The sequence below is a fragment of the Schistocerca piceifrons genome, chromosome 8 (genome assembly GCF_021461385.2).
Source record: "Schistocerca piceifrons isolate TAMUIC-IGC-003096 chromosome 8, iqSchPice1.1, whole genome shotgun sequence".
NCBI classification, from domain to species: Eukaryota; Metazoa; Arthropoda; class Insecta; order Orthoptera; family Acrididae; genus Schistocerca; species Schistocerca piceifrons.
In genome coordinates this window covers 136,950,820-136,969,989 of record NC_060145.1, presented here as the reverse complement: position 1 = coordinate 136,969,989, position 19,170 = coordinate 136,950,820, and the positions used below count along the sequence as shown (strand labels likewise).

Genomic DNA, 19,170 nt, shown 5'->3' with positions numbered 1-19,170 from the left:
AAGGTGCAGCGAGAAATGAAGATGAGTTGGAGGTACCAGCTGATCATTAATCATGGATGAAGTACTTATATCTGGATCCGGATTCCATCTATAAACGTAACAACGCTTCCAATCACAGTAGGAAATAGGAGTGATTTACTTACCTCTGGCGTATGATGTTGGCCCTGGGCCACCATGGCAGAAAATCAAAGTGATGTCATCATTAAAACACTGACCATTTCTTAAAAAAAATATGTCACTAAAGTCCCAGTTTAGTACAAAAGAGATTTATTACATTTTTTAAATATACAAATGTACAGTATATTTCATTTACATTGATTTCAGTATCATCATATCAACAAATGATTCGTGTTTACCAAAGCTGGCAAGAAAGACAACGTCTCTTGCTCTAAGATTGCTTGTAGATTTGGCGTGTAGTCTGTATTCTTGCACTTTTATAATTTCTGCGAACACAAAGTGCGGTGAACGCAGGGCAGTCCACATGATATGAAATAAAATAGCAATAGCTTTTAAAATAAGGAGTTGCGTTTGTACTTATCGAAGTCTTAGAGCGTTTTCCCTCTCCATACAGGTAATTAGATATGATACGAGGGAAACTTTAAATTATTTATAAACGAGAGTAACAAGAAAGATTGGAGATAATGCTTGTATAAAGACAGGTTATCGAGAGTAGGATTTTGTAATTAGTAGTGAGCAAGAAAGCTACTTTGAAGTCGAAGTTGTTAAATTGATAATGAAATGAATCTCTTTTCGGAAAAGAACGAAAAATTTTTAGCAACAAGGAAGTACTCCAACCAGGCACTCTTCAATTGCACAGTCTTCGAGCACATATCTCGTGATATCTAAAGACACCAAGCATTCTTTGACTAGCAATCCTAAGGGACAGGAAATGGCAGGCGAATGCTGTTTTTGTTTGAAAATTTAATCTTTCACTCTGTAGCGAAGTGTAGACCATTATCTGCGTTTACTGCAAACTTAAATAGATTACGTGAGAGGATCTATAACTTGTCCTTGTTCTGAAATTTTTGCAGCGTACATTCGTCGCCAGGGTGAAAGAACCATCCTGAAACCAATCATCGCGTTCTGGCTAACACATACTCCACGAAAGCACATTTTGCAAGAGGGTAGGAGAGATTCTGTGCAATTTGGTAATTCGGTAAATGTTACTGGTACTGAATCCTTGAAACGTTTCATGAGGCGTGCCTGAGTTGTTCAGTGATTAAGAACCTTGTCGGCCAATGGTTAAGCTTACGATTCGAATCCCGACGCAGCTCACAGTTTTCCCATCTTGTAATGTTTCATTACAGCATGAACTCTCACTCTCTCTCTCACTCTCTCTCTCTCTCTCTCTCTCTCTCTCTCTCTCTCTCTCTCACACACACACACACACACACACACACACGCACACACTCCTGCAAGGTGAAAGATCCATTGTGGAGCAACGCAGTGGTAAAGATATGAAATGAAGAGAAAGTAACGTGTATTCTAGCAATGCTCATGGAGTTTCTGAGAAAATATTTTGACAGTGTGGTGATATTCGAATGGTAATACAGCAAGAAAGTGAGAGCGTGGAGACATTGGGTTCGTCGATGGAATGGAAGGTGGTGAGATGAGTTAACTGTAAGTATGGAAGTGGACCATGAAGAGAAGGTAATCCGTGCATTTGATATCTGGTAATATAGAAGGAAGCTGAAAATAGCCGGTCTGGTAAGTTAGTTGATGTAGACCATGGAATTAGCCATAGGGAGCTCAACGCGGATGCACACCATCGTATACCCTCATTAGTAGGTGGAAAGGAACGCGCCAAGACAAAACAAGTTGGACGTCCATGAAAGAGATTGCTCGACGAGACTAAAGAAGGCGTTGAAGGGAAAGTAAAGACAATAAGATGCAGTGGTGAGAAAGGAAAGCTAGCAATAGTAGGAGGTAAAGGCAAATTGCTTAGGTAACATCCTACCTGGGCAGCTGAAAGCAGCCCCGATGATTATGACGATGATGAAGATGGTGATGTGATTATGATGATGATGAGGTAATAAATGTGGCGATTCTGCGCACAATCGACGAGGATAGGACTATATGGAAAAAAATATAACTAGAACGAGAATGGTAGGGCATGGAATAATTTGCATGTTAGTAGAGCGGACAACAGAGGGAAAAATTATAGGGAGGAACAGAGATTCGAATATATACAAGAAATAATTCAGTATATTAGTTGTAACTGCTAGTAAGTGACGAAGAGTCTGTCAAAGAAGGAGGAGGTGTAGAGAATTGCACGAAACCAGTCACAAGACTGATATCAAAGTCACTATACGAAGGGTATTCATGAAGTTACGTAATTAAATATTTGCTTGTTTGCAGGTACGCTCCGCACCACTGTAGTCTAGCACCCCAGAGCAGGCTAAACCAAATGGCGCAGACCATTGATTCAGTGGAGTATCGCGTGGTAATTCGTTTTCGACAGCAGCAGAAATGTTTCATTGTCTTAGGCCAATCCAGACACCTACGGAAATCTTGACGCAATTTTTCTGTTGCAGAGTTATTTCGCTTCAAAAGCCGTAAACGAAGTATCGCACGATTCTCCACTATATCAATGTGCTGCGCCGTTATGTTTTGCTTACACTACGCGTCCTAGGGTCCTGTGGCGCCGAGATTTCGATGTATCAGGATAACACACGCGTAGCCGCAAACAAAGAGTAATTAATTACCTAACTTTACCTTCCGAAGTGATGACTAAACATTTATGATAGTCATGTTATGGCGTGTGATACTGTATAATATGGTTGAACAACAACCGTTAGAAATACTGGTGATAGAGAACAACAATGAGAAGTTGTGGTATTCTACAGGATGTTTCAGAATTCATTTTTCACACTTCTAGAGGTTGTAGAGGGGACTTAATAGTTCAAGTTTCACATGGGAACCCACACCCGGAAACGTCACTCATCGACGCTACAGAGCGTCAAAGTTAAACGCGCAAGCGCCTGTAAATGTATTCCTGCACAGAATGATTCTGTGATGATCTTACAAACTTTCTAGGACGACGGAGAAGGAAAAATGTATCACTTTGATGTGAGGGTCCCTGTACAGGAAACGAACGCGTCGAAAGTTATAGGGGAAAACCTTTTTGATACCTCTGTGAATGTAATACATGTACTTGTACTATTGTTGCGAAGATTTTAGGGTAGGCAACCTTCCTAGGTAGTAGTATGGACCAAAAAAAGAAAAACCTCCAGTAGGCATGAGGTCAAAAATGCATTCCGTAAGAGTTATGAGCACTTGTTCAAAATAGGAGAGGTATTTCACAGTCGCGAAGATGAACAAGTTCTCACAGGTTCTCAGATATAAATTTCAATGACCATGTTTACTGGATATTTCTTCCTTGTTTTGGTCCATGCTACTACCTTTGAAAGTGGTCTAGTCTATAATCTTAACAACAACAGTAACTGTACATGTGTTTCCAATCCCAGAGGTATCAGAATGATTTTCCCTTATATCTTACGACTCTTACCTCAGACTGACACATTTATCCTTCTCCATCACCCTAAAAAGTTGGTTACGTTATCAGCGAATCACTATGTACGTACATATATACAGGTGCTGGTGTCTATAGTTCTGACGTTTCCGGACATGAGTTCCTAGGGAAAACTTGATCTACTAAGTTCCTTCTGGAACCCCTAGAAGTGTGTAGCATGAATTGTGAAACACCCTGTGTAAATGGTGGGATGATACATTACAGTAGAAATGCGTGCAGATAGATCGCATCTGCAATTTTAATGTAGCTACGGTGAAGGGGTTGTATGGATCGCTGTCTGAGGCAGAGTGTCTTGCAGTGAGAGCGGCTGCTTGGAGGGGGTGTTCAGTAGAGCCACTCGAACTTGTATCCGAGCAGCGGCGCGTTGCGCTCGTCCTCCTCGGTGTGGGCCTGGTCGGGCCGCAGGTCGACCAGCGTTATGTTGGGCTGGTAGCCGAACTCGTTGGCCAGGTACTTGACGTTGCGGCCGACGCCGTCGCGGCCGTCCGCAAAGTAGCCGCCAACCTTGTTGCCGCTGCGGTAGCCCTCCTCGTTGTGGCCGTGGTACGGCAGCGTGTAGTTGAACCTGCAGCACGTAAGCACACCCGTACAGCGCAGTGACACGTCACAACTTCACACATGCTGCAAGTTATTTGAGACAAAAAAATGATACACTACAAGCCATTAAAATAGCTACACCACGAAGATTACGTGCTACAGACACGAAATTTAACCGACAGGAGGAAGATGCTGCGATATGCAAATTATTAGCTTTTCAGAGCATTCACACAAGGCTGGCGCCGGTGGGGACACCTAAAACGTGCTGACATGAGGAAAGTTTCCAACCGATTTCTCATACACAAACAGCAGTTGACCGGCGTTGCCTAGTGAAACGTTGTTGTGATGCCTCGTGTCAGGAGGAGAATTACGCACCATCACGTTTCCGACTTTGATAAAGGTCGAATTGTAGCCTATCGTCATTGCGGTTTATCGTATGGCAACATTGCTGCTCGTGATGGTCGACATCCAATGACTGTTAGCAGAATATGGAATGGGTGGGTTCAGGAGGGTAATACGGAACGCCGTGACGGATCCCAACGGCCCCGTATCACTAGCAGTCGAGATGACAGGCATCACATCCGCATGGCTGTAACGGATCGTGCAGGCAGGTCTCGATCCCTGAGTCAACAGATGGGCACGTTTGCAAGACAACAACCATTTGCACGAACAGTTCGACGACGTTTACAGCAGCGTGGACTATCAGCTCGGAGACCATGGCCACGGTTACCCTTGACGCCGCATCACAGACAGGAGCGCCTGCGATGGTGTACTCAACGACGAACCTGGGTGCACGAATGGGAAAACGTCCTATTTTGGGATGAATGAAGGTTCTGTTTACAGGATCATGATGGTCACATCAGTGTTTGGTGACATCGCGGTGAACGCCCACCGGAAGCGTGTATTCGTCATCGCCATACTGGCGTATCATCCGGCGTGATGGTATGGGGTGCCATTGGTTACACGTCTCGGTCACCTCTTGTACGCACTGACGGCACTTTAAACAGTGGACGTTACATTTCAGATGTCTTACGACCCGTGGCTCTACCCTTCATTCGATCCCTACGAAACCCTACATTTCAGCAGGATAATGTACGAGCGCATGTTGCAGGTCCAGTACGGTCCTTTCTGGATACGGAAAACGTTCGACTGCTGCCGGGGCCAGCACTTCTCCAGATCTCTCACCAATTGAAAACGTCTGGCCAATGGTGGCGGAGCAACTGGCTCGTCACAATACCCAGTCACTACTCTTGAGGAACTGTAGTATCGTGTTGAAGCTGCATGGGCAGCTGTACCTGCGCATGCCATCCAAGCTCTGTTTGACTCAATGCCCAGGCGTATCAAGGCCGTTATTACGGCCAGAGGTGGTTGTTCTGGGTATGATTTCTCAGGATCTATGCATCCAAATTGCGTGAAAATGTAATCACATGTCAGTTCTAGTACAATATATTCGTCCAATGAATACACGTTTTCTTCTTGGTGTAGCAGTTTTAATGGCCAGTAGTGTATTTAAGAAAAAATCCATGTTCTTTCATGAATGAATTTTCACTTTGCACCGGAGTTATCGCTGATTTGAACGTTCCCAGGAGATTAATATTCAGAAGGAACCTTTTCTTACACGGTTACATGGTCAACTGACTGACCTGTCCAGCCAGCCCTAACGCTGATCTGGCAAAATGTTTTAATCGGGCGGGAATATGCAAGTGCGAATTTGTACAGGAGATAATACGAGAGAGCCGGACATACTGGCCAGCACGGGCATGAGGGACATTTCAATTTTCTAGTCCATACAGTGCTGCAATCGCATGGTATCTGCATGAGACCCCTCAGTTAAGCATAGTCATTTAAAGGAACTGGGATACCACTTTGTCTCGTAGTTACGATTTATGTGGTTTTGAAACCTCACTTTGTGTAAAAAAAGGAGGATTCCGTGTTTTGGTCCTTGATGGGGCGATCGCGTGCGACCTGTCACCGCATCATCCCTGCCACTGGCGTAACTGGACGTGATATGGGAGAGGCATTTGGTCAACACAGCACTCTCCTGGTCGTTGCCGGGTTTCTTGATCTTGGAACCGCTAGTAAGCGGTCGAGTAGCTCTTCAGTTGGTCTGACGAGGCTAGGTGAACCGCTTACCAACACCCCCCCCCCCTCCCCACCAAATAAACTTCCCTGAAAGTACCGGGAATCGAACTTGGATCTTCTGCATCGCCATCAGCCGTGTTGACCACTCAGCAACAGCGGCGGTCTTTACATTATGTAATTATTACAAATTTACATTAGTTAGCTTTTGAGAGTAGTTAATGATCGAAAAAGTTTATCGCCAACTAACAACAACTTTTGTGGGCCCGAGTCTAGGCAGACAAAACGGCCAGCCAATGTCCAATATACTCGCCCTGAACAAATTCTTTCTTCTAACATATTTGGTGTCACTTATGGGTACTTCTTATCAGATTCGACAGCAAACGAACGACACCAACGACGTTCTGGTATACAACCTAACGTCACAATGAGGGGATGAAAAGACAGAAAAGGTATATGAGGATATTTAACGTGTAACTCAGTCTGTAAGAGGCGATGAAAATCTAATAGCCATGGAAGATTGGAACGCGATTGTAGCTGAAGGAACAGAATAAAGTGTGCCCTGAGAATATGGGCTTATCAGTAAGAATGAGAGAGGAAAAAGACTATTTGAGTTCTGCAAACGTAATAGCGAATACTGTGTTCAAGAATCATAAGAGCAAGAGATATACTTGGTAAAGACCGGGAGACACGAGTAGCTTCCAGCTGAATTACATCATGAATAGGCAGAGAGTCCGAAAACATATTAAATTTTAAGGGATATCCAGGAGCAAATATACATCATATCACAATTTAAGTATGATGAAAAGTAAAGTTCAAGAGAATCGACCGAAGAAATGGAGACGAAAGGAAGTGGGATAGTGAAGTACTGTACAGTGAAGATATGTGTTTTAAGATCGCTAAGCAGACCGATACTGTCATTAGGAAATCCAGAGTAGGCAGTTCAATGGAAGACGAGTGCCATCTCCAAAGAGGGCAGTAACAGATGCAGGGCAGACAAACGTAGATACAACGAACGTAACTACGAAGAAACCTCGGGCAACAGATAAAATACTTCCAATGATCGCCGAAGGAAGCAAGTACAAAAATGCCCAGGGACATACCGGAAAATATCAATATAAAACCCTTAGAAATGGAAATAAATAGCTAGTGCAGGGCAGCCAGGCCGAAGTGGCTGCAGGAAAGATGTGAAGAAATCGAAAAAGAAGACCGTCGGGAGAATTGACTCAGCGTACAGAAAAGTCAAAATAACTTTCGGTAAATTAGAAGCAAGGGTTGTTAACAGCAAAATTGCTGTGAGAATTTTACTGTTAAACGCAAAAGAGACAGCGGACAAGTGGCAAGATTACATTGGAGGCCTCTATGAGGAAGGGTAACTTGTCTGATGACGAAAGAAGAGAGGAAATTTGAGTCGATATAGATGACAGAGGTGATTCAGTGTCAGTCAGAACTTAAAAGAGCTCTAGAAGACTTCAGATAAAATCAGGTAGAAGATATAGATAACATTATATCGGAGTGCCTAGCATCACTGGTGGAAGTGAAAAGCATACTACTATTTAAGATGGTGTGTAGAATCTATGAACCTGGTCATTTACCATCAGACTTTCGAAAAAATATAATTCACATAATTCTGAAGATAGAAATGGCACGTAAGAGCAAAACTGATGCACAATCAGCTTAACTACACATGCATCCACGGTACTGACGAAGGTAATATACAGAAGAATGGTAAAGGAAATTGGGGGTCCGTTAGACGATGACCAGTTTGACTTGAGGAAAGTGTAGACAATAAAGAGGCAGTCCTGACGTCTGGATTGATAAGGAAAGCGGGAATGAAGAAAAACCAAGACACACTCATGGGATTCGTAGACCTATAAACGCGTTCGATAGTGTAAACTGGCGCAAGATGTTCGGAATTCTCACGACAATGGGAGTAAGCTACAGGGAAAGACCGGTAATATACTGTACATTGTGTACAAGAACCAAGATGGAACAATAAGACTGGAGGACCAAGAACGAAGTGTTCCTGTGAAAAAGGATGTGAAACAAGTATGTAGTCTTTCGCTCTTTCTTTTCTATCTGTGCATCGAAGAATCAATAACGGAAATAAGAAAAAAGGTTTAAGAGTGGGAGTAAAATCCAGGGTAGAAGGAACCAATGCCAAGATTCACTAATGACATTATTATCTGCGGTGAAAGTGAAGAAGAATTACACGATCTGTTGAATGGAATGAACGGTGTAATGAGTACAAAATACGGACTGAGAGTAAACCGGGATATGATAAACTTAATGAGATGTAGCCGAAATGAGAATATAGAGAAATTTAATATCAGGATTGCTGACCACGAAGGTGATGAAGTTAAGGAATTCTGCTACCTTGGAAGCAAAATTACTCATTTCGGACGAAACAAGGACGACACAAAGAGCAGACAAGCAGAAGCAAAGAGGGCGTTCCTGGCCAACTGAAGTCTGATGGTATTAAAAAGAAACTCAATTTGAGAACCAAATTTCTGAGAATATATGTTTGGAGCACAGTATTGTATGGTAGTGAATCATGGACAGTGGAAAAACCGGAAAAGAAGAGGATCGAAGCGTTTGAGTAGTGACGCTACAGAAGAATGTTGAAAATTAAGTGGGCGGATAAGATAAGAATGAGTTCATCGCAGAATCGGCGAAAAAGGACCATACAGAAAACGCTGTCAAAGAAAGGGGAAAGAATGATAGCACATATGTTAACGACATCAGGGAGTGACCTCTACGTACTAGACAGAGTTGCAGAAGGTAAAAACTGTAGAGGAGACAGAGATTTGAATATATCCAACAAGTAGTGGAGGACATGGGGTGTATGTGCTATTCTGAGATGGAGAGTCATAATAAATGATGATAATATTTGTGATTAATAATAAGCGTAATATTTACGCAGTGTAATTCATAACAATCCGTATCAAATACCGAAAAAATGATTTATTTTTTGCAAACATCTCTAGTATACACACATAAGCGCAAAGGATCGTGCCAGTCGTGCGATCCAAATGACACACAGAGAACAATACAGAACTGGTCAAATACATATCGAATGCTGATATAAGTTGAAGAAGAGATGTTTTTTTACTAAAAATCGACCTGGAGCACAACACGAAGGTATTTGGAGGGCGTCAGTCCATTTTTAACTCAAACAAGAAAAGGAAATTGATGTGACCCCAGAGTCGTAACTCCTGCCAGGTAGACTTCCTTTCTGCAACGGACGGTGAACGGGTCACCATACACGGTCAGGCGAAACCAGAACGTTAGTAAATTTTAGCGGACGTCTGCAGAGGTTACTATCAGCACGGAACTATGTTTCACTCATTACGTGAAACAAATAGTGCGAAGCTGTGATATCACTGCACACCAATCTATAAGTAGCGCCCCGTTGTTTAAACGGCAGAGTTTCTACGTGTGTTCGTGCAGGATTTCTTAGATCATCGCGGCTCATCCTGACCAGTCCGAAGACAATCCACTGCTGCTCAAGATTGTCTACGTCGGATAGGCTGCATTGTGTACTAAACGGAGTCAGACTCAAAGCTGGACTGTCACAGGCTAGGAATGTTGTACAACGATCTATTGAAGTTGGGTATTTTTATGTCATTGAATAAATGTAGCCTACCTTCGAAAAAAAAAATGTAGTCATTTCAATATTTGTGCATATAGGTGTGGGTGCCTGATGTTTGGTGGCAGTCTCACCCCCCGTGTATAGTGCTTGTTGCCAATATATATGTTTGGCGACGAAGCACAGTTACAAGAGAAGTTTTCGGCTATTTACTGTTGCTGGAGACAACATGCGTCGGCCTGACAGATAAAGATCAACAATGGGGGCAGGATTTTAACTGCTCTAGAGGAATAACCATCCTCATAATTTGACCAAGGAGACCAAAATGTCTGGAAAGTGGAGGGTTTGTGGTATCTGTAAAAGGTTTCCAATATTGGGGTTGAGGTAACGCGTCCAGGATGTACAATGTAGGCCCATCAACAGTGAGCGGTTATTGGTGAGGAGGAAAATGTCTATTTTGCAAAAACTGTGTCTAAAAGTGTTTTAATCATTTTGTTATTTCTCGACAGTAATGTCGAATTTTTCTAGGAAAAAATTAATTCTAATATATAATTAATGTTTTGCTCTCAACATGTAATTTATACTGCAGACAAAGCCAGGTTTCTTTTTCGAAAGTAAAACTAGTTTCGTCAATTTATTTAGCTCTTTTGTGCTATTTAGCCACTATGCCAGAAACCGTGGCACAATGGCCGCTTCAGTACTTTTTGGATTATTTATTCAAAGTCTACATCTCGACATATACTCCGTAAGACCTTACGGGGTGTACGGTGAAGTTTACATTGTATCACCTTTCTTCCTTTACTCGGAAATAGAGAGGGAAAAACGACTGTCTGTACTTGTAAACCCTAATTTTTCTTATCTTATCTTCGTAGTAGTTACGTAAAATGTACGTTGGCTGTCGTAAAATTGTTTTACAGACAGCTTCAAATGTTGGTTTGATTATTTAGGTACATTACTTATCCAACGAGAATGCAAAAAAAAAAAAAAAAAAAAAAAAAAAAAAAAAAATCTGTTAGGTATGATAGTCTGACTGTACACTGTGATTTGATATTTCTAGTTCAATTACAAGTTCACTAAAAATATGTCGAAACCTATGTGGCCGTTAAGCCCGCCCTTCCTCTACCAAACTCTGCAAGCAATTATTGTAATTACAATGCAACGAATACCTGTAGTTGCATACAGGCGTTGATATAAATCAACGGGGACAGTTGAAAATGTGTGCCCCAACGAGGACTCGAACCCGAGATCTCCTGCTTACATGGCAGACGCTCTAGCCATCTCAGCCACCGAGAACACATACGATAGTGCGACTGCAGGGACTTATCTCTGGCACGCTTCCCGTGAGACCCACATTCCCAACTTATTGTCCTGCACTATATTCACAGTACCCCTACCCATTATACTCATTACTCGGACATGTCCGAAAGAACAGATACCATCTTCATACATATATAGTTAAGGCTCACCGGCCATTTGATCTTCTTCTGTGCTGATGAACAAACAGTGCCCGAACTCTTACGGGAATCGGCAAAAAGCCTTTTACAGAATAGGAGCACCTCTCAAGGAAACCTCTCAACTTGAATTTGAATACTTCACGTTTATCATTCAATTTTTTTTCGTTCTTCTGGAAGCCTATTGAAAATGAAACCCGCCCAATAGTGCACACCTTTCGGTACAATGCTTACGGAAATTTTATCCAAGCACATATTGTTTTGCCGTCTAGTCTTCAGTGAATGAATGCTATAGTTTCTTCTGAATGAGTAATATTATCAACAACAAATCCCATGATGGAAAATATGTAGAGGAATGGCAGGGATAGGATTTAGAGACACTTGAATGACAGCCTACACGGAGCTCGCTAACAGACACGGCTGCTCGATCTGACCGTCTATTGCTGGCTGAGACTATTCTTGGAGAGTGCACACACTTGTTCCCAAATATAACACCATACGAGATAGTAGGGTGAAATTGGGCAAAGTAGACAAACCTTCGTGTTTCAGTGTAAGAGCCTGTGGAAAACATTCTTAAAGTGAAGACAGCACCATTCAGTTCCTGCACAAGATCTTGCACCTGATGATTCCATGAAAGCCTTCCATCTACCCCATTTTAAAGAATTTAAAATGTCCTACTTCACCGACTATCTGATCACGTTACGACAGTGAAATTTTAGGTTTACATGAGTTTCGTATCGGAAACTGTATGCATCGCGTTTTGTTACTATTTTGCAGTAATTTGTTCCTTGAAGTTCAGTGCTGATCTTACTGGCTACCCCGCTACCTGCGTCATTTATAAGCACGTTCAAAGTCTTCCACAATCAAATTTGCGTCATCTGCAAAGAGAAAAACATTGACGCATCTATCTCATTTAACGGCAGGCCGTTGAGATCAAGAATTGCAGTGGATTTAGTTCTGAACCCTGTGGCGCCATTCACTTCAAATGACTCCACTCAGATTCAAACCTCTTTCCTGTTTATTAATACTGAAGGACAACACTGCTTCCTACTTTCCAGATATGAAGTAAGCCGTTCATATATTTTTTCCTAATCCCATAATGAAAAAGTACTGCACAGTCCAGACAATCAACTGCTCTTGTTAAATCAAAGAAAATACGTGCTATCTTAATCTATCGTTAACCCTGAAAGTGCCTCACACACAAAAGAATAAGTTGCGTTTTCTGTGGATACTCGTTTGCTGCAGCCAAACTGTGTGCCCGACAGAAAATTATGTATACCGAGATGTGTTATTACTCTCCTATACAGTGCTTTCTCAAAAACTTTTGAAAACACTGGAAACAAAGAATTTGGGCTGTAATTGTCTGCAGTATCTCTTTCACTCTGTTGTAAAATGGTTTCGATAACTAGTATTTCAACACATCAAGAAAATGACAAATCACATTCACACTACACGCGAGACTGGATTCAGAACTAACATACTGTGCACGGATCATAATCCCGCTGGAAATTTCTTCATACTTATGAGAGACTTTTCTCTTTCATCTTCGCTTGTTTGCTGTAGCTGCATGTGATGTAATTATCTCGTGACGTGGAGGGGGGGGGGGGCGTAGATTTCAAGAATTTTGAATATTTACCAGTACCAATAAAAATTTTATTTAACTTCGCGACTACTGATGAATGCATATTTTGTATAACTCTGATGGATCACAAACATTTTCATTCTCACATAAGAGACGTATAAAAGGCTGAACACCGGTAATCTGTCTGATACCTTTTTTCTCAATTGATAACATAGTTTTAACTTTATTCTGAGAGATCTCTATTCTCTTCGAGTAGTCCATTGGTTTGACTTCTCTGATCACACAGTATTGTCTACGGCAGAATCCTTTTACCAGGCTCTGAATTCACTTCGTAAACCTCTCTTCCAGACTTGAAGATATTCAGAGTTAATAGCGTTTACATGAAGATGTCATAGTACAAATAGGTCTATTTCTTAACTCTCGTATACTGACAATTTGTAACGTACAGTACGTGGTCAAAAATATGAAAATACCAAAAATGATACACATCATCCTGCCTAATACGGGAAAGGAGAAACGGTGGCATTAGAAACTAAACGATGATGGAGAGGAATAGCAATCACGCACGTTACTCTCGAAAAGTAGACCACGAACGGTCAATAATATCGAAATATGGTGACTTTGGTGGCCAGGGAAGATGCGATAATTCATCCTGGTGCTCACAAAGCCAGGGCGCGGGCGCTGTGTGAACAGAGTCTTAGAACACAGAATCATCCTTGGAAAAAACACTGTAGCACAGGATAGACCTGATTAGTCAAAATGATCATATAACACATGGCAGTAACGTTAACATGTAGTCATGGAGCCGTTAGAGTACCACGTTATGGCTACCGAAATCGAAGCCGAACCCTAACATCTTTCACTTTTTGGGCGTAAATAATGTAAAACAAGACTCATAGGAGCAAATCACTTCCTTCCATTGCTCCATAGTCTAGGCTTTATGGCTTCGGCACCACGTTGTCCTGTTACTATCATTTGTATCACTGATAAGTGGTTTTGGAATTCCAGCTAACGCTGCTATTCCCTGATTATGGAGGTTACTTGGTGTTGTTTTGGTTCTGATAGCGTTCACGAGTGCAACACTAGGTTTCCTGAGACTTTTGCAGATGTCCTATTATTTTTCATGACAATCCTCTTGAACGAACGTCATTCACGGTCACTCAACAGACACTTTCGTCCCCATTGAGAGTTAGTGGCTCTTGTTTTTCCTCGTCTTCGATGCGGTGCCTCCTGAAACACCAAATACTTCGGCTACTTTGTTTACAAAATCACCCACCATACGAGCACCATCAATTTTTCCAAGTGACATAACTACGACATAATCCACTCACCACTACACTGAGCACTGTTCTAACCATGACTGACACTTGCAACGTGTTGAGGACATTGTACAATTGCCGTTAGTGGTCAAATACAACAGTGCAACAAGCAAGATGGGCTAGCAACTGCAATCATTTTCAAGTATTAATTTCTCGCGTTGTTTCTACATTTTTGACCATCTCCTATGTTTCACAGGGTATGCACTTTTATTAATTCGTACCATAGGAGGGATAAGTTTCCATTTTCAAAGGCTAAAGAAGGATACATTTTGTATTTTTATTGCAAATTGACGGTATAAAACACAGCAAAATTTGTTTATCTCCTTCGATAGTTAAACAAAATTTGTTATTGTGGGTGATTGTTTCCAACTGCCATCAACTATCACGCAAGTGAATTGATTGGTAGAAGTTTCTTTAAAGAATTCGAGCAGCGAGGTGCTGTCCACCATTAGCTAACAACCTTCATATCTCATCCATAATACCGATAAAGGCCATTACACTACTGGTCATTAAAATTGCTACACCACGAAGATGACGTGCTACAGAAGCAAAATTTAACCGACAGGAAGAAGATGCTGTGATATGCAAATGATTAGCTTTTCAGAGCATTCACACAAGGTTGGCGCCGGTGGCGACACCTACAACGTACTGACATGAGGAAAGTTTCCAAACGATTTCTCATACAAAGCAGCAGTTGACCGGCGTTGCCCGGTCAAACGTTGTTGTGATGCCTCGTGTAAGGAGAAGAAACGCGTACCATCACATTTCCGAATTAGATAAAGGTCGGATTGTAGCCTATCACGATTGCGGTTTATCGTATGCGACATTGCTGCTCGCGTTGGTCGAGATCCAGTGACTGTTAGCAGAATACGGAATCGGTGTGTTCAGGAGGGTAATACGGAACGCCGTGCTGGATCCCAACGGCCTCGTATCACTAGCAGTCGAGATGACAGGCATCATATCCGCATGGATGTAACCGATCGTGCAGGCACGTCTCGATCCCTGAGTCAACAGAAGGGGACGTTTGCAAGACAACCATCTGCACGAACAGTTCGACGACGTTTGCAGCAGCATGGACTATCAGCTCGGAGACCATGGCTGTGATTACCCTTGTCACTGCATCACGGACAGGAGCGCCTGAGACGGTGTACTCAACGACGAACCTGGGTGCACGAATGGCGAAACATCATTTTTTCAGATGAATGAAGGTTCTGTTTACAGGATCATGATGGTCTCATCCGTGTTTGGCGACATCGCTGTGAACGCACATTGGAAGCGTGTATTCGCCATCGCCATACTGGCATATCACCCGGCGTGATGGTATGGGGTGCCATTGGTTACACGTCTCGGTCACCTCTTGTTCGCATTGACGGCACTTTGAACAGTGGACGTTACATTTCTGATGTGTTACGACTTGTGACTCTACCCTTTATTCGATCCCTGCGGAACCCTACATTTCACCAGGATAGTGCACGATCGCATGTTGCAGGTCCAGTACGGGCCTTTCTGGATACAGAAAATGTTCGACTGCTGCCCTGGCCAGCACATTCTCCCGATCTCTCACCAACTGAAAATGTCTGGTCAATGGTGGACGAGCAACTGGCTCGTCACAATAAGCCAGTCACTACTTTTGATGAACTGTGGTATCGTGATGAAGCTGCATGGGCAGCTTTACATGTACACGTCGTCCAAGCTCTGTTTGACTCAATGCCCAGGCGTATCAAGGCGGCTATTACGGCCAGAGGTGGATGTTCTGGATAGTGATTTCTCAGGATCTGTGCACCCAAATTGCGTGAAAATGTAATCACATGTTAGTTCTAGTATAATATATTTGTCGAATGAATACCCGTTTATCATCTGCTTTTCTTCTTGGTGTAGCAATTTTAATGGCCAGTAGTGTAGATTATGTGCAACACCATAGGTATATCTTCATAATGTTGCTACTGTGCAGAGCATGGAATCCCGGTAAGACTGAGGAAGGGACGTATGTGATGACGTAATTTGATTACGTGAGAAATGTAGTAGGGAATATAAAGTGTGCAGCGTCAGGCTGTTTTACGACCAGTCGACGCGACGTGAATGGAGCTGTGCCCGCCTGGCGCTGCTCCAACGAGCTTTTTCTGTCTTCTCCAGGCCGCTAACAGATGCCGAAGCGTCACTCGTCTAAGGTGGAACTGCAGCCCAGTTCCTCAGACACCTATCTACTGTAATACAGGTTCTCCACACTTTTAGGGTAGCTTTTTTTCTTTTTAAATCACCGATCGTTAATGCTGGGATGATTCGTTAGTTTCCTTAGTAAGGCTATCAATGTATTTCTCACACTTTTAAGAATCTGGTTTACCACAAGACTAATTTACGAGATGCTGATTTAGTTTGTAAGGCAAGTTGGTATTAACAGAGAGCTAGAATTTTAGTGTGCTTAAAAGTTATATCTGTAATTTCTAGACTCGTAATTTCTTATGGACTGACTTGTGTCTGACTGCGACTCAAACCTGGAAAGGACGCACAGTCTTAGTCTAGCAAGAAGTTTCAAATCAGCGCACACTCCACTACAGAGTGAAAATTCATTCTGGACTGACGCATCGTCGAATGGAAGTGTGTAACATTATAATTAATGTTCAAATAATAATTTATTACTTCAAGATCTCCACTAATCAGTGTAAACATTCACAATACATGTTTCGGCACAATAACTGTCATCTTCAGATGTGACAACGACCCACAAACCGTTTCGTCATAATCTGCAGATACTGGTTGCATGCATACAGAACATCGTGAAAACAGTATAAAGTATGTCAATATCGTTTGCATACATTTGCCGTCACCTGGTAAAAGAGAGGTTCTTTCACATCTGACGGCAGTATCGTTGAACAAATATGCAGGGTGACAAGTATTGAGCTATATGAAACAACCGTACATTAGTTATAAACTACTGTTTGCACTCACTTTATTCAAAATGTAAACTTCACTACAGATTTTCCGATTTAGGTTATAACATGTTCCATAAGCATGCCATCACTGGCGATGATGTGGCGCAGAGGAATAGCGAAATTCTGCACGACCCGCTGAAGTGTTGGAACATCGATGCTACCGATGACGTCCTGAATGGCTGTTTTAGGCTCAGCAATGGTTTTGAGGTTATTACTGTACACGTTGTCTTTAATATAGCCCCACAAAAGGGAGTCGCACATGTTTACATCCGGAGAATATGGCGGCTAATCGAGACTCATGCCAATGTCCTCTGGGTACCCCAGAGATGGAATGCGATCCCCAAAGTGCTCCTCCAGGACATCAAACGCTCTCCTGTTCCGATGGAGTCGAGCTCCGTCTTTCATGAACCACATCTTGTCGAAATCAGGGTCACGTGAATAGTGGGCATGAAATCATCTTCCAAAACTTTCACGTACCGTTCAGTAGTCACCATGCCATCAAGGAATATCTCACCGGTTATTCGATTACTGGACATTGCACACCACACAGTCACCCGTTGAGGGTGAAGAGACTTCTCGATCACGAAATGCGGATTCTCAGTCTCCCAAATGCTTCAATTTCGCTTATTGACGAACCCATCCAAATAAAAGTGGGCTTCGTCGCTAATCCAAACCATATGCGCATGGTAATTCCCATCATCCCCCGCGGCCAACCATGCAATTTGAAGGTCCTAATGCAAACCATTCAGAATATATGGCGATTTTATTTCATATAGTTCTATAATTGTCACCTTGCAGCCATATCAAATGCTTATTCATCTCTCGCTGTTGCAAAATGAAAGCAAAGTAAGAGTTAGAAGTCGGTTCTTGACGTATCTTGATATGAAATTCCCGTAACATTATGTTCATTGCCACGCTAAACGAACATGAGTATTTTTAATTATTATTATAAATTTAATTAAATTTAATTAATTATTATTATTATAAATTATTATAAATTATAAATAAATAAATAAATTATAAATTATAAATTGTTTTAATTAATTATGTGACTAGAGTGTTTTTCTTTCTTGTTGTAATCGATTCGTATCAATGTTGTATACCGCAGTACGCTGCAAGAAGAATTATTGTGAAAAATGTTTAACACAGGAAATGACGCTGCGGAGTAATTTCAATAGGATGGCGCCCGCATTCAGTATGCTAACAGAGCGGGGCTTGATCTGTAGTTTGCGTATCGCTTTCCTGCTGGGAGTTCGTTAACTTCTTTTCATAGTTATAAGAAAACCGGGAAGCCAATATCCAGAAGATCTTCCAACAAATTCCTTTGGGTACTATAAAAAATGTTTCGAGACCGTAATTAATATCTTCCACTAAGTATGCAACGCAATGGAGAACTTTTTTTAGCAATTGTGTAACGGCATTTTGTTAGTCTATAATACGTTTCTTGCTATTTTACAGCGATAAGAGGTCACCATTGTCTTCCTTGTTGTAGCCGTTAGGAAGTTGGGTTACTTTCAATTAGTTCGTTTCGTCATTGATTATTAAATTTTATTGAAATTCTGACGATAGAAAGGGTGAGAATTCAGATCTATTGGGCAGATAACTGAGCTGTCTAGAAGTCTCGAGGCAAGATATGCTGCTAATCCAGAGTCACGTCACCTTCGACAGCCATTCTGTCGTGGATATAAGGTCACAAGATGAGGCACTTTGTGTCCACGTACAGGAACGTGCTGTGGATATCGCTGTTCATGCAAACCTCAAAAATGGTACAAATGGCTCTGAGCACTATGGCACTTAACTTCTGATGTCATCAGTCCCCTAGAACTTAGAACTTCTTAAACCTAACTAACATAAGGACTACACACAAATCCATGCCCGAGGTAGGATTCGAACCTGCGACCGTAGCGGTCGCGCGGTTCTAGACTGTAGTGCCTAGAACCGCTCGGCCACCCCAGCCGGCTGCCAGCATCAGTTTAGTAGTTAACACAGATCGTAAATTCGCAGTTTCTCCACACAGCATCCGTCTTCGCTAACGTTGCCCAATTTATAACTGTTGGAGTATCGATCTTTTTCTTTCCATGCTAAGTACACTGGTTCTGAGCAGTTCTCATGTTCAGCTAAATAAATAAAGTTTCCTAAAACTGAATAATT

At 42.1% G+C, this 19,170-nt stretch overlaps 1 protein-coding gene across 1 annotated transcript in view; it reads right to left on the bottom strand.

Moving 5' to 3' along the window:
- Positions 1-336: 336 nt before the first annotated feature.
- Positions 337-19,170, bottom strand: part of LOC124712133 (protein lethal(3)malignant blood neoplasm 1) — a 146,692-nt gene continuing 127,858 nt past the window's right edge. The window contains exon 6 of the mRNA XM_047242431.1: positions 337-4,097. Within this exon, the coding sequence (XP_047098387.1) occupies positions 3,857-4,097 (241 nt within the window). The 3' untranslated portion in view covers positions 337-3,856. The remainder of the gene's footprint in view (positions 4,098-19,170) is intronic.